General features: G+C 34.7%; 1 protein-coding gene and 1 long non-coding RNA gene across 2 annotated transcripts; one reads left to right on the forward strand and one right to left on the reverse strand.

Moving 5' to 3' along the window:
* Positions 1 to 761: 761 nt before the first annotated feature.
* LOC127963853 (transcription cofactor vestigial-like protein 4) lies at positions 762 to 5,579 on the reverse strand. The gene is made up of 5 exons (XM_052563933.1): positions 5,413 to 5,579; positions 3,415 to 3,538; positions 3,076 to 3,319; positions 1,776 to 1,851; positions 762 to 1,666 (listed from the first exon to the last, which is right to left on the reverse strand). The coding sequence occupies exons 1-5, from the start codon at positions 5,477 to 5,479 to the stop codon at positions 1,359 to 1,361; spliced, it is 819 nt and encodes a 272-aa protein (XP_052419893.1). The 5' UTR covers positions 5,480 to 5,579; the 3' UTR covers positions 762 to 1,358.
* A 7,535-nt stretch (positions 5,580 to 13,114) lies between these two features.
* LOC127963118 (uncharacterized) lies at positions 13,115 to 13,873 on the forward strand. Its single transcript, XR_008154737.1, has 3 exons — positions 13,115 to 13,244; positions 13,391 to 13,476; positions 13,556 to 13,873. It is a non-coding gene; the product is annotated as an uncharacterized LOC127963118 (long non-coding RNA).
* The last annotated feature ends 1,730 nt before the right edge of the window (positions 13,874 to 15,603 follow it).

The raw sequence follows: 15,603 nt of genomic DNA on the forward strand, positions 1-15,603 counted from the left end.
TGATTTTTGACTGACAAAAAAAAAAAAACTACTCTATGACCCTTACAAGTCTAAGTCCATTTATCATGAAAGATGATGTTTGACAGATTGAAACAAATCAATATGTGAAAGACATATTGATGACTGAATGTCAATCTACATTATTCATAACAGAATTCAATTGGAAGAGCGTAACTGTATTTTTTTGTTTGCTTTTAACATATCTGAAGAGTTCAAATTACTTTCTGTGGGGTAATGAAACAGCAGTTTAACCATCATGAAGTCATTTGATTATTAAAAGTGGCAGAGCAAGTTATTACTACAAGTTTGATGAGAGATTAGAAAGACAAATATATAACGCATGTTGGAGTAGCTTACTGTTAAAATGCAGGCTACTGTTAATGTTTTTGAAAGAAGACTGCATTTATTTGATCGAAAATACAGGAAAATCTGTAATACTGTGAATTGTTATAATGAGAAATATATTTGAAAACACTTTGAAAAAGACATTTAATCTTGTGACACAAAGCTGAATTTTTAGCATCATTACTCCAGTCTTCAGTGACACATAATGCTTCAGAAATCATTCTAATATACTGATCTGGTGCTCAAGAAATATTTCTTATCATCAATATTTATTCAAAATATTTTATATTTTGTGTCCTTGCTTTTGTGTCCCCACGTTTGAACATGTATCCGGATTATTTGTTCACAACAAGACATGCACTGTAAATATTTTTACTAATATATTGTTATATTTTTATCCAATTTTACCCAAAGTGTTTGTTTAAAAAAAATTGTTTATTACAAATATGTACAATTTGAAAGTTGAAATATGTACAATTTGAAAGTTGAAGTTTGAAATTTACACACGGATTGAAATGAACAGCAGTAGCCCATACAGAGATGCAAAACAGTTACCCTCATCTTTTTCTTTTTTCAAGCATTTCTTCTCAATTAAAACATGAAACTTTCTGACCTAGTAATTTTTGGTCTGTTTTGCTCAGTGCTCCTTTTAGGTTACAAGATCCTGGTACACTGTCTAATATAAATATGCACGTATTATCAGAGGAAAGCTTACAACAGACAATGAAATGTTACTAGTAATAATCAGTGCAATCACAGTCAACACATAAAAACCAGTGGCACCCACAAAACCAATGACAAAAGCCACCTCCAACGATGCTTAGCTACCATGAAATGATCCGAAAAAGGTCAGACTTGGAAAATCTCCCTTTTAACAATTCCTCATGTGCTCATGACAACTTTTACAACACATCAATTGATCTCCCTTTGGCTTTTTACAGCAGAAATACATGGGCCTACACACGCATCTTGAGTCCATTTGGGCATATCTACACTTAATTCTGCTCTCTTCTTCATTTATCAGACCAAAGGTTTGGTGTGGTCGTGGTAGGGCTGACTGAATCTTTGCGAGCTCTTTTGGGACTCTGGCTGTAGCCGGGCGAGTGGATGAAGGTCGGACTGCTGGGTGGAGATGAAGAAGACGAGGAAGAGGATGAATGGCAGGAGGAGGATGAAGCTTTGAGCTGGAGCCATTTATCTCCCAGTGCTTTGGCAAAGTGGTCATCTACAGACACGCTGATGGAGGCGGCTCTGTGGTAGTTCATCCCGAGGCTCCTCTGGAAATGCTCTTCAACGTGGTCATAACTGTGCTGGGTAACACCTGTAGAGAGACAGATTCAGATGATGATGTTCAAAAACTATTCGTTCTGATCTGCACAGACATGTTAAAGGAGGAGCACCAAGCGCTTGTGCAGCTTTTTACTTCTTACCAGTGGGGTGATTGCAGCAGTCTTTTTTTGTTGACCTTGTTGCAGAGGAAACACAGGTGATGACAGAAGGCCGTATCTGAAAAAGACAACAAAGGTCAGCAAATCTTTGTCGCAGTACTTTTTTCCCCCCATCCATCCATCCATCCATCCATCTATAATGCAGTTTTGGAATGGCTTATTAATAAAACTGATGAAAAATAGGAAACTGACAGGACAAGATGGTCAGTTATGTTTGTGGTTGGTGGTTCTAGACTATTTCACTCTTAGCCCTGATGCCACTAGCAGGTCAACAACAGCACTGGTGTGTTGAGACTTGTTGACAACATTCCTCCACCCATTGCTCACATTTTCTCCCTGAATCCGGCTGGATTGCATATCTGAGACAGGCAGAGGCCTGTCCGCACTCTAAAGAGCCACTCTCTCAGGAACACAAAAGTGCCTTTCTGCATTCTGTTGTGTCTCATAGATAGTGAGTGAGGATGAAGACTGCAGTGGCCTCAGGATAGACTCTAAGAGGAGGATGGTATGATACACTGAAGGTGTTCAGTCAGCACATATTGCTGAGGATGGAACAGCCACAAATTGGTCTTTTAATTATGTATTATCATCCAACTTTAAAAACTGCAGCAAGAACACTGTTTGGCTAATGTCTGGAAATATTCACAGACTTTGTTGTATTATTCCACGGATTATGTTTACATGCTCTAAACACTTCTATTTCATATATAAGAACATTTATATCTTTTTTTTTTTACAAATATTATAGTTCATATTTAATATTACATATGGTTATTTTTGTAAATGTTCATGAATTAACAAATATAAATATTTTGTAATTAGGTGTGTTTATGAATAATTATAATAAAATGGTATTTTATTATATTATTTCACATATAATGTTTATTAATGATTATTAAGATATTGATTTGTACATATAGTGATCGTATAATTAAATATTAGTTAAATTATGATGTTATTTAAAAACATCTAAAAATCAATTTATACGTGATTCCTGCTGGGAAAAATATGGACAAACCCAGCGATTGGGTTGTTCTGACCTAGCGGTTGGGTTAAAAATTCATCCTAACTATTGGTTGAAAACAACCCAATCGCTGGGTTGGTCCATATTTTGCCCAGCACTGGATTGTTTTTCAATCATTCATGTTACTTCATTTTTATTTAAAAGGATTAATTACACAAAACAACAACAACTACTACTGCTACTAAATATTCATTAATGAGCATTGGATTTTAATTTAAAGGATGCCATAAACTCAGTTGATTTAAAAGTAGTAATCACCTGTATTTGTCTGACAGTTGTGGTTTTATTTTGGCTCTCTGTTTTCTCTGGTTCTGAGCGTGGTTTTTTGATTAGAGCCAGAGGCTCGTCCATGACTGGGGTGGAGTACACTGGGCTGGGGATCAGGTGAGTGGGGCTGGCTGTTGGGCTCCATGTGGATGTGGATGTGGGGCTTTCAGGGATACTGAACCCAGATGATCTTCGGGCTCTGTTGGCCAGGCTCTTGCTGAGGGCCCTCTCTCTTCTGAAACAGAAAAAAAGAATTAGCAAAAAATTCGACTTGGTCTGTATTATTCTCCTGGGTATTGGTTCCATGACTGATTGTACATGGTCCATTACCTCTCTTCAAGTGTCCGTCCTCTCTCTGAACTGTGTTTGTGCTTCATGGGATGTGCAGGACGCATCCGCACCCTTTCGCTTGTCATGTGGCGAAATCTGTCTTCACTTCTCAGATTGGGCTGTCCTGTGAAAAGATGAACACATGCCCATGTGACTTCAGATAAGATGAATGACATCGCTGCAGGGTGCTCACACGGTCATTGCCAGTCACCGATTCCCTTACTTGTGAAAAGGTGTGGCAAACAAGTAAACAACTGACTCTTAATCCTTGGAATTGCATCACCGCGTGTGTATCTTAATTGTGGGAAAAAACGTTGTTGGGCCACCGTTAAATGTAAACTCCGTTAAGTGGCAGAGCAAGATCAACTGGCTCTGTGAGCATTACTGTAGAACTACCCAGCTGATTCACCGCTAACGGTAAATGTCATTCAAATTTGGAGAACATACGAGCCAAAAAAACGACATCAGCGAACAAATGAGGATATCACTTGTTGTTCGTACTGCTCTGAGGGGCAAAACAGGCTTTGTGGGTTAAGGCATGTGGCTCACAGCATGTTTACCCAAAATAATGATAGTAACAGACTAATCCAAACTGAAATACACATCACCATTCACATGCTAATATCACAAACAGTGTCATGCAAGGATCTCACGGTTCACAGTCTGCTACATGCTTCAACTGACAATGGATTTAAAGCTCATTAATAGGTCAATAGGTTTTTGTTGTCTCAAAATGAAAAGTTGTGCTGGATTTTTTTTTTTTTTTTGTAAAATGATGAACAGTGAATATTAAAAAAGACACAGAATGTAACAATTATAGAAATAATAAAAAAAGACTTCCACCAACATAAAAAATATTCCTCTCTCTCTCTCTCTCTCTCTCTCTTTTGTCACATTTTTAACTTACAAGGTTTTGAACCAGAATTAGTCCATTAGTCCAAAAAGTCCATTGCATTGTGTGACACATTAACATTGCCTTAAAAACTGCTATTGCCCCCTAATATCTACTGTTATGAAATGAGAGATTTCACAACATCACAACATGATTCACTCTTGAAAAAGGTTAGAGATCTGCAACTTATAGTGACTTACAGTGACTTCACAGTAAGTCACCTCTAATGAGTCATATACCAAAATCAATGTAAGATTTTATACTTGAACATCTACTACAACTTTTTTTTTTACTTTTAGAAAGGTGTAAAAACAAGATCATGGGCTGTGGACATCAAATCAACAGCATATTAGACTGGTCAGGACCAGTGTTGATTTGATCGCTGATTAACATCTGTGGTATTTTAGCGTTTACTATATGCTCAAATGGCTTGGGCGATGAGGGGGCATTGTTGGCAGAAGCCTCTTCCACTTACACACACTCACAGATCTCCTAAGCAGTGGACTGTGACAAGGCAGGTTGACTCTGCATGACAGAGGATGGGGGATTGGGTGTAAACCACACCTTAAACCTTGACTGATGACTGATTTATAGTGCCTCAGGGAGGGATATTTTTCATGGGGAGATTAAAGACAAAAAAACAGACCCACATCCTTTTTCTTATCTCTTTCATTTGCAGTCTAAAACACACATCAAGCACATCTTCATCTAAACTCTACTCACCTAACCTTCAAAATAAGAGCATCATAATTTTGCCACTAGTTAAAGGGGTTTCTCAGCCTCTTTTCATATTTTAAATCCTTTCAAATATTTATAGATCGATTTTTGGATTGTTTACACTTATATATATTTTTTTAATAAAAATAAGCAACATGAATAAATAAACATGTCTAACATCATAAAAAACACAATTTCAAAAGACTAGACAGTATAAATTCCAGTTGTATGATGCATATTCATGCTACATTGTGCATAATGATTATTGTTTTAAAATGTGAATGCACACAATGTAATTTTTGGTTTAGACTGGAATTAAAATAAACAATGCAGATAGCATGCATACATAATGTTATTCTTAGTTTAAACATATAAAATGTAATAATTACCTTCCAATATGTACACTTTGAAGCCACTGCTCATCCGAGTGATGTAGTGCAAATTAGTGACCGCCATTCCTGATCTTCAGGGTTTTCTAATGCAATGCTCCTAAACAGACTGAGTTGTGAGCGGCAGAATCGATCCTCACTCAGATTTGAATTGTCACTGAGCTCAAGTGCTCTGCGCTTTCCATGATCATGGCTCTCTGGCTTCTTATTGGCTGTTTGAAGGCCAGCCCCTCCCTCTGCTTTTGTCTGCATGAGGTGACCTACCACCACAGGTGCCTGATGGGAGGGGACAATTCGGGAAGCTGTCTTTCACCCCCCACCCCACCATAACACCCCCAACATGGGCTAAAAGGATAGTTAAAATCAAAATGCACATAAAATAAGCAAAATAAAAAAGGTATATTATATTAGTTTAAAAATGTATAATGAAACGGATCATTACATATATAAACCAATCATGGATGAGATGTTCAAAGGTGTGTATTACAGGGACTTACAGTACATGTGGTCATATTGAATTACCTCAGGAGACGGACAGCTCAAAATAAAACATTCAGGTGGTAATGTGGATCTACCCTCCTCTCCAAGTATCAACATGCCAGGGCAGCCGGGCAGAGACATGAATGCTTTCCTTGTTATATTATCACTGTTCTTGAGAAACACATTTCCTGGCATTACCAACTTAAAATTTGCATTGACTATTTCTTTACTAGACATTTACAAACATTTACAAATAGATAGACTGTAAGAGTATCTGAACACAAGTTTAGACATACGTTTTGAAAAATATAATATAGGATGCAATTAAATCTTATTAAAAAGACAATATGCTGTTCAAAGCATGGGGATGGGTTATTTTTTCTTGTATAATATATTTTGTAAAAAATACTACATTTTTAATAATGTATTTTGTATAATTGTATTTTTATATCTTAATGTTTTTGAAAAAAAGTCTCTATAATGCTCATCAAAGCTGCTTTCATTTGATCAAAAGCACAGTAAAATCAAGGTATTTAATAAAAATATACAATAAACGCTTTCTACATGTAATTTATTCCTGTGATGAAATGGCAATTTTTTTTTTTTTTTGCAGTCATTACTCCAGTCTTCAGTGTCACACGATCCGTCAGAAATCAGTTTTACATGCTGATTTGCTGCATAAGAAATATTTCTTATCATTATCAATGTGGAAAACAGTTTTTTTTTTAAATCTCTCTCTTTTTTTCCTTCAGGATTCTGAAGAGACTCCTTTCCTTGAATGTTACTGTATATTTTGATATGCAATTTTAATCTGCGATTTAAAACTAAACAGAACAGTTTAGGATTTTAAAAATATTTTAAATGCTGCAATTCAAGAGAAATACAAATATGTAAGATTAACTATATGAATTAAATCAAATTTGTGACTGATCTGTTCAACATGGTCTTTAGATCATGTTAAACCATACTGGAGAAAATCTTCATACAGCTTAAGTGCTTCTGTCACTAAAGCAAAAACAAACCAAATACTAAGATACTTCAAAATATTATTCATATTATTTATTTTTCACTTAAACTTCTTACTCAAACTATTATGCTGGAAATATGATTTGTAATGAAGAATAAAAAACGCTAAATACTAGATTTAAAACCAATAGAACTGAAAATCCTTTTAAAACTTCACTATCCCACCTTTCCTTCCCTGGATCATTTTAGAATCCACAAACAAGTCTTGCTCTGTCTTTTGTTTCCTCTCTAGGAGTCAGCACCTGTCGACAGCCCCTCCCCTTGCCCTAATCTAAAATCTCACCTGACTGCATTTTTCAGAGTGTTTTGCCCACCTGAGATACAGTCATTCCCCCATCTTGCCCATACATGCAGTTATGCTGTCAGTTCCCATCCTTTATGCATTGGGCCTTTTCTTTCCACAGATCTGTTTCTCCTATTTCTTTTTTGGCAGAAAGACAAAGACTTCAGAGTGCTGAAGAGGGCTTTGTACAGCGTGATCCTGCCTGAGCATGCTAAAGCCACAAATGCTTACATACATGACTGAAACACACTCCCTCTGGACACACAGTTAACCCCGTTTGCATTACAGGGAAGCCATCATAATGTTACAAGTGAGCGCTACTGCTCTATGTAAGGATGACCTTTAAATATAACAATTTCAATAAGAGGTAACACAGGTACACTTAATACAGGTCATTTACTTCCCGAAAGAAAACAGTTTGAACAGTGCAAACACTTTCTCAAAACTCTTACTCAATCGCTGTTTATTTTGTAGCATTCTCTGTGACTGTCCTGTGATTGATTGTCTCTAACTGTACCTGCAAATTAACACTAATCAACTACTGTAAATATTTACTGTTCTTACTGCCTATCATTATTGGATTGTCATCTATTTTATAACCCCATTTCCCAGGGTGCCACACACCGTGCAGATACATAAACTAGTGAGAACATTTTCTCACAAACATTCAAGCGCTGAAACTTCCAGTTTGGTTAAACAAGACCTCGTTGAGCAGCTCATGGAAGGTTTTGTATGTATTAGAACATGCTAAAATGAGACCTCTGACTATTTTGTGTTGACTGAATGAAATGTAGAGCTTTGCACACACAGCAAAGCAAGCAATTTGGCGGTTGTTTGGAGGCGCGTCACGTGGGTAGCTGAAGAGCGACCTCTTGCGGTATACATATGGAATGGCACATAATTCTTGCTGAATGTCACCATGTGGATTCACCAACTAAAGCAGAAATATACACAATATTATCTCAGTTTTGCTATCTGTGCTTATTTGGAGATGCTACAGAGTGTGTTTAGTGCAGAGAAGAAGAAATGTCCGCAGAACAGGTAGAGCACTTAACGTTTTGGGGCTTGAGGTTGTTGACATTTCAGGGCAGAGTAAAAAGCTGTGGACTGAAGCAAGTAGGTTTTAAGTCAAAACACAATGCAATGTTTGTTCTCTTATCAGCTGCAAAGAGACTACATTTCATCCAACAATGTTTATTTGACTTCATTATATATCTATATGCTAGCTTTTCCACAACTATGCCACAATATCATGTATTAAAGGATGTATTTATTTGCCTGGCTCTGATAACGGCAATCATTTACAGTTTATGAAAAATGTGAAATTATTTTACACTTCCATCATTAAGTTTAGGAATTGTAATCAAATAACTATTTCTAGCATTTCTTTCTTCCCTTTTTTTATATAAGAGAATGCCTTTTTAGGCAACGATTAATTGTGATTAATTGCATCCAAAATAAAAGTTTTTGTGTATATAATATTATGTGCGTGTGCTCTGTATATTTATATATGAATACACACACATACATTAACATATTTAGGAAAATATGTTATATTTATATATTAAATATGTTTATAGATAATATAAATTATATGAATAGAAATATATACATGTAAATGCATATATTTTAAAAATACATAGGCCAACTGTATGTGTGTTATATATACATAATAAATATACACAGCACACATACATATATCATATAAACAAAAATTGTTATTTTGGAAGCGATAAATCATGATCAATTGTTGTCCAGCACTAAATTATGAAGGAATTAGTTTAATTGGATAATTATATTCACTAGTTCATGTAATCTATAACTCAATTTTCACTTCTGTCATTTTTATTTATATATTTACATAAACTCAGACAGCCTTTGCAGAATAACCAGAATTTTAACAAATAGTCAAATATTTGCAGCTTGATGGCTGTTTACCATATAGTCCATGCCTGTTGTTTTGAATGGCCCGACTGTGAACCATTCACGTGTTTGTTTATGAATACTTTTGCTCATTCACTAATGGAACGGCTTTGTGAAGGAGGGTTTTAGTTCCCTTTGTTAATGTAATAGCTCAGAATTAGGGTCAACACCAGAAGTGGCAATTCACTTCAATTCATATCCCACATACTGTGCACTGTATGGAGAGACTTGAGCAACTGGTTCCTGCTGGAGAATAACAACTGTTTCCTCAAGGGAAAGCGACCCTTGTCAAACAATTCCCTGAGAATCCACTAACAAGGGAAAGAGGATCTGGTGCAGAATAATTGAGTTTTATATCACTGCAGAGTGTGAGCTCATCTCTGTGTGTGTTTCAGTGCTACGGTAATAAAAACTAGAAACTAGCCTGAGAAAAGCAACAATAAAATTATGTATACCATGTACATAGCAAATACAGCCAGCATGACATGCTGCAACAACATTAAAAATGGTAACTGGATTTGATGTACACTCAAAGGTTTGGGGTCAGAACAATTTTTTATTTTAAAAGAAATGAATAATTTCATTGAGAAAGGATGCATTCAATTGATCAAAAGTAACAGTAAAAACATGGTTACAAGAGATTTCTATTTCAAATAAATAATGTTCTTTTAAACTTTCTGCTCATCAAAGAATCCTGAAAAAAATAGTATCACAGTTTCCACAAAAACATTCAGCAGCACAGCTGTTTTCAATATAATAAGACATGTTTCTTGAGCATATTAGAATGATTTCTGAAGGATCATGAAACTGAAGACTTTGCTAATTAATTAGACAAACAAAATACAATATTAAAATTAAAAAATGTTATTTTAAAAACAGCTGTTTTAAATTGTAATATTTCAAATGTTACTGTTTTACAGTATTTCTGATTAAATAAATATAGCATAAGGGACCTTTTTAAAATTACCAACCCCAGACTTTTGAATGGTGGTATATGTGGAAAAAAGTATATATTAAAGCCTATATGAATTATATTTGTTATATTAATTATAGTTATTATTTATACATATAAAATGCAATTGTGGTCTATCATATTTCTAAACAGCAAATAAGTTTTAAACATGTACATTTTTCCAGAGTGTGCTTTTCCCTCTATTAACTCTTTTTTTTAGTTTTCATTAGAAAAATATATTCTTCCCTTAAATGCAGAGCTTGTTTAGATGGGAAGGGGAAAGACTGCAGTCCCAATGTAAAGCTCTGGGGTATAATAGCTCTCTTAAAGTCACATCTCAGATTGCACTGCGTGCCTGAAGGTGTCTGCCCACACCGCTGCCCGCACCTCTATTTTGTGTTAATGTGGGTGTAACTGATTCACCACTCAAGTAAAGCATCTGAGCAATGCTTTGTTTATTGATTGGGTCTTTCTCTCTATGTGAGGTCCAATTTCATGATCGAACAGAAATGGCCATAGCAATTGTGCTTAAGCACCTGTACAAGTGACAAATTCAATGAATATGAAATGGTTGAGAAATTAAAATGCTCACCCTCTCTTAGAGTCTTTCAAACACAAAGGCAGTGAATGTGTTGTAAATGTATTGTGTTGCATTGGGTGGAGCCTGTAAACATCATGTTCCTCCATTTGAATGTCAGTCCATTTCCTGATAATTATTTCCCAGGGGAGACAGGGGCTACTTGTCACACAGACTTTCAGTACCATTCGAGTCAAGTGGCCAATTATTTACACAAATAAAGGTTTTCACTAGAAGTGTTTTTGCATTTTGATTTCAAATGCTAAGTTCAAAACGGTGTAAAATATTTGTTATGATTTCTATTTCATCATGTTTCATAAGCTGTAAATACAATAAAACAGTGACATAGAAGAGTCAAGTATATAAGAAGTATATATGAAAATATATTTGATTTGAAGGCTTGAACTGTGTGCTCAGAACACAGATATTTTTCGTAAATGTCAGCTCATACATTTAGTAAATTCATTAGAAGTTGTTACTTTTTATGTATATTATAGTGTTGCTGTTTTGTTAAATGTTTCGTTCATAACTGTAACTGAAACAGAAGTGGCGACAGATCTTTTCTCGTGTATTATAACGTAGCCTGTGTAGCAGTTAATCAAAAAAGTAAAAACATAAAAATAAAAAGTATGGCTGAGACTTGGTTCCATCCGTCAGATTGAATGGAGACAGATCTGAATGCCAGCCTGCAGGTAATTGTAAGTAAGGGCTGGGGTTTAAGCAGACTAAATGATTGGAGAAATCCAGCATATGTCACCAGAGAGGTCTGTCATTTCACCAGGAAGATAACGTTTGTTATGACATTAATGCTATGACATGACATTATAGGTTTTTTTTGTAATATCTTTAATATGCATTTTATAAATGGGTCAATTTTTATTGCATGCTGACTTTATGATATGTGACTATACAGAAAAGGGGTATAACTGGAAAACAGGTCCCACTGCATACACTTGTCAGAGAAAGTGTTAACAGAATTTAATTGCTGTCCTTTTATTACATTTTAATATCCAAATGTTAGTGAGGAACACACATACACACACACACACAAACACACACACACACACACACACACAAAAAACTTTCAGATATAATTCTGCGTATGTAATTGACTTCACACTGTTAACCCTTGCTGTATTTTCTAGGGTAAATAACTGTAAAATAGCCAGTGTTTTGCTGTATCTTCTGGGAACAATATCTTACTGTAATATGAGGTGCATCTTTAAGAATTTATGCAGCTCAAATAATAAATTACAGAAAATTACTCTATGTACCCATTACAGGTACCAACTGTAACATTAATCAGTAAATTACTGTCCTCCGACACTACTCGAGTGCATTACGTCACATTATATTGTGAAGTGTACACATATTCAGGCAGAAACCAAGGATTTATGCAATATGCATTAACACACACATACACACGCACTGACTGCCTTATCCTAAAAGTGAAGGTGTTGCCTCTTTGGGGCAGCCTGGTGGTCAATTCGTTTGTTTACTTTTCAGCCTGCATCGTTAGTCAACCAGTTGTGACGTTTTCACGTTTTAAGCCTTAAAATGGAACCTTACACAAGGAGTAAGTAAACTGTTCAAATATAAGTGTGGTTTCTAGAATACTTTATGTGAAGTTAAATTATTTTGTCGTTATTATTTGTTCTTGGAGTTCCCTTGTTTCCAGAATGCTATATGGTTAGCTGAGTTTTGAGCCTCTCCTCAAAACTTTGAGTGACATCCCTGTTGCAAAATATTGAATTGATCAAAAATGTACCAACTCAGATTGTTTATTTATTTAGTAATTTTTTATTTATTCATTTAATTGGTTAGTCAACATTTGCCACAATGTACAGATGCAAACTGTGCAATGTGTCTTTCCACCAGCTTAGTGTTTTTTATGCACATATAAAAACACCAACAAAGAGCAAATTTTCAATATGCCTGTGGAATGCAGAAGTGCCCTTGTACATTTAAGAAATTCTCCTAGTTTAGGTCTCATATGCACAGAAATCACAGGCAGTCACAAAAACAAGATAAAGTTATACATAGGCATCCACAGGCGAACCTCCACTGTCAGGTCCTAGGGTGTGTATTTGTGGCTTGTAATTTTTCAGAGCTGTGCTTCCACTTGCAAATTCATATGAGATGGTAGAAAAGTTTGCTCACTCCCTTTAATGCACTAATTTTATTTAAATTATTAAATAAAACTATTAAAATAAACCCTTTTAAAGGGAACATTGCTTCGCTTTTGCTGAGTAATCTTTTTATTAAAAAAAAAAAAATTATGTTGTTTTCAAGGAAACTTCAATAGAGACTGAACAAACCCTACCAGCCACACCAAGGCTCATCATGGTAAGCATAAATATATAGTAAACAACCTATATGTTCTTTGCAGTTTTTAGAGTGACTTTTCATTTTTCAGGAGATAAACTTCTAACCTTATCTAAGTGGATGGTCAGCATTGAGGGGAAAGTGAAACATTGCATTGAAAAGAAGCTGGATTATGCTGCAGCACTCTCTGTGCTTTTTGGTTGCTTTTATTTTTTAAATAGTGGGTACCAGGAGTCAGCCAGTGCCACACTTGAGCTTATTCAAAGGTAAGTGCTAAAAATTGTTATGTCCAATCATGGTTTTAATTAAGGAATATCTTTTTTGCCAATATGTATTTGTTGTTGTATTTGGTTCTCATAATACAGGTATTTAATTATTTTTTTTCTTTTTTGCCGCAAAACTGGGTCTACAGTTAAAAGAAAGGTTCAAAATGTGAATCCACATGACCATACATTTTTGCAGAGCTATAGAGAATTTAAATAGAAAACATCTGATTAAGTAAGCAAAAGAAGTATTTCTTAAGACTTTCATTACAAAGACATAAACTGGTAATTAAATTTTTGTTGAATTATTACAGGTTTGGAACAACATGTGGGTCAATGGTGACTGAGTATTATATTTTGTCACTACATATTTTACGTGTGTGTGTAATATTGAAAAGGAAGAAAACATTATTTCTATTTGGTTACAATTTTTTTGAAAATATTAATTTCATTAATTTGCTTTTATTGAAAATATGCTTGATTAATTAAGTTACTAACATACACTGGCATTGTTGTTTATTTATTTTACTTTTGTTATTATATTGTTAAGGAAATAAGAATACTTGTATTTTGTTTATAATTTTTACTGATGTTGTAAGATTTTATTTAGCCAATTCTATAGATAATGTGGTTGTTTTTGTGTGTGTTTTATTTTCATTTTAGTACATGTTCTGATTTGTTAAATTTTGCAATATATTTCATGTTATGTATTTGTTTTTCCCAAATGAATAAAATATATTTGTATGAACATTTTATATGCATTCTCTTTTAAAGAAAAAAATAAATAAAATATTGTCATTCTGGTGTTACACAAATATTATATACAGTAAATTTATATGCAGTATTATACTGAGTGGTTTCGTGTAATTACAGTAAATAACTGCCAACACTCCTGCCAGTTATTCTCTTTAATTCTTTATTTACAGTATATAACTGGCAACACTGTTGCCATTTAGTCACTGTAATGGTTCAGTTACAGTAAAATACTGGCAACACTGTTGCCAGTTAGTCACTGTTAAAGATTCATTACAGCAACTAGCTGGCAACAGTGTTGCCAGTATTTTACTGTAAAAAAAAAAAAAACGGTAAGGTCTAACAGTGCAGTTATGATCATCTTTAGTTATCTCCTTAAAAAAGCTTAATAAAATAAAATAAAATAAAAATTTTCTCATTAATCTTTGTTCCCCATGTCATACCAAACCTGTAAAAGCTCTGTTCATCTTCGGAACACAATTTAAGATTTTTTGGATGAAAACCTGCAGGCCTGAGATTGTCCCATAGACTAAATAACAGTGTCAAAGGTCCATAAAAGCTATGAGATATTGTTGTCAGAATACTCCACTGCAATCAGAAGTGCAATCTGGGTTATATGAAGCGACAGGAACACTTTTTTGTAAGATAAGAAAACAAAAATAACAACTTTATTCAATTATTTCTTTGTCAACTGTCTCCTCCGTGTCACTCCATCAACGTTCAGGTTTTCATCCAAAATATCTTAAATTGTGTTCCTAAGACGAACAGAGCTTTTAGGGTTTGGAACAACATAGGGGTAAGTGATGAATGACAAAATTTTCATTTCAGGGTGGAGTATCTCTTTAATATTTAACAAAGCAAATGCAAAAGACCTGGGCTCGTATTCTTAAAGATTCAAAGATTCCTCTCAGAGAGCTCCTAACTTAGCTTAAAAAATTCTAACTAGAAGTCTTAGCTTAAAAGTGATGCAGGACTAATCTGAGAGCAACTCTGAGTGAGGAAAATACAAAAACAAAAAAGCTTAATTTTTCATTCTCTCTCTCTCTCTCTCTCTCACATACACCCCCACACACGCACAGTATATATGTATATATATATTCTTTATTTTTTTATTTACCATGTCATCGTACTTAACATATTTTATAGGAAATGAACAGCGACACAATGGTTCTGAAAGTACTGTGATTGGTTGTGTGATCACTTTGCTTATAGAAGGTTTTGACAGACCCAAATCATCACTGCTGCACAGTTGCATTTTCCAGCTGTCGAATATGTTAATGTAGTTAATGTAGTGATTACTTCCATTTCTGGCACTCTGGCATTTCTGTGCGGTGTCGGAGATGATAGCTTGTCTCTCTGCACCATTTAACGTGTAGCATCTTATTCCCTGTCATGCATTTCTTCTCCCTCTTCATGTTTCGTCCAGTTTCTGCACTGATAAAGAAACTCTTAAGCCTCTTAAAAGTCCTCCTCCTTACTCCTAACAATCTTGGACCTTAAGACCTCTTTTAAGGGTTAAGATGCTTTCTGAATTAATTTTTTTCTTTACTAGGATCTTTTCTTTCATTTTAAGAGGAAACGACCACATTTCTAAGAATTTTCTTAGAAT

The sequence above is a fragment of the Carassius gibelio genome, chromosome B8, assembly GCF_023724105.1.
Source record: "Carassius gibelio isolate Cgi1373 ecotype wild population from Czech Republic chromosome B8, carGib1.2-hapl.c, whole genome shotgun sequence".
Lineage (NCBI taxonomy): Eukaryota > Metazoa > Chordata > Actinopteri > Cypriniformes > Cyprinidae > Carassius > Carassius gibelio.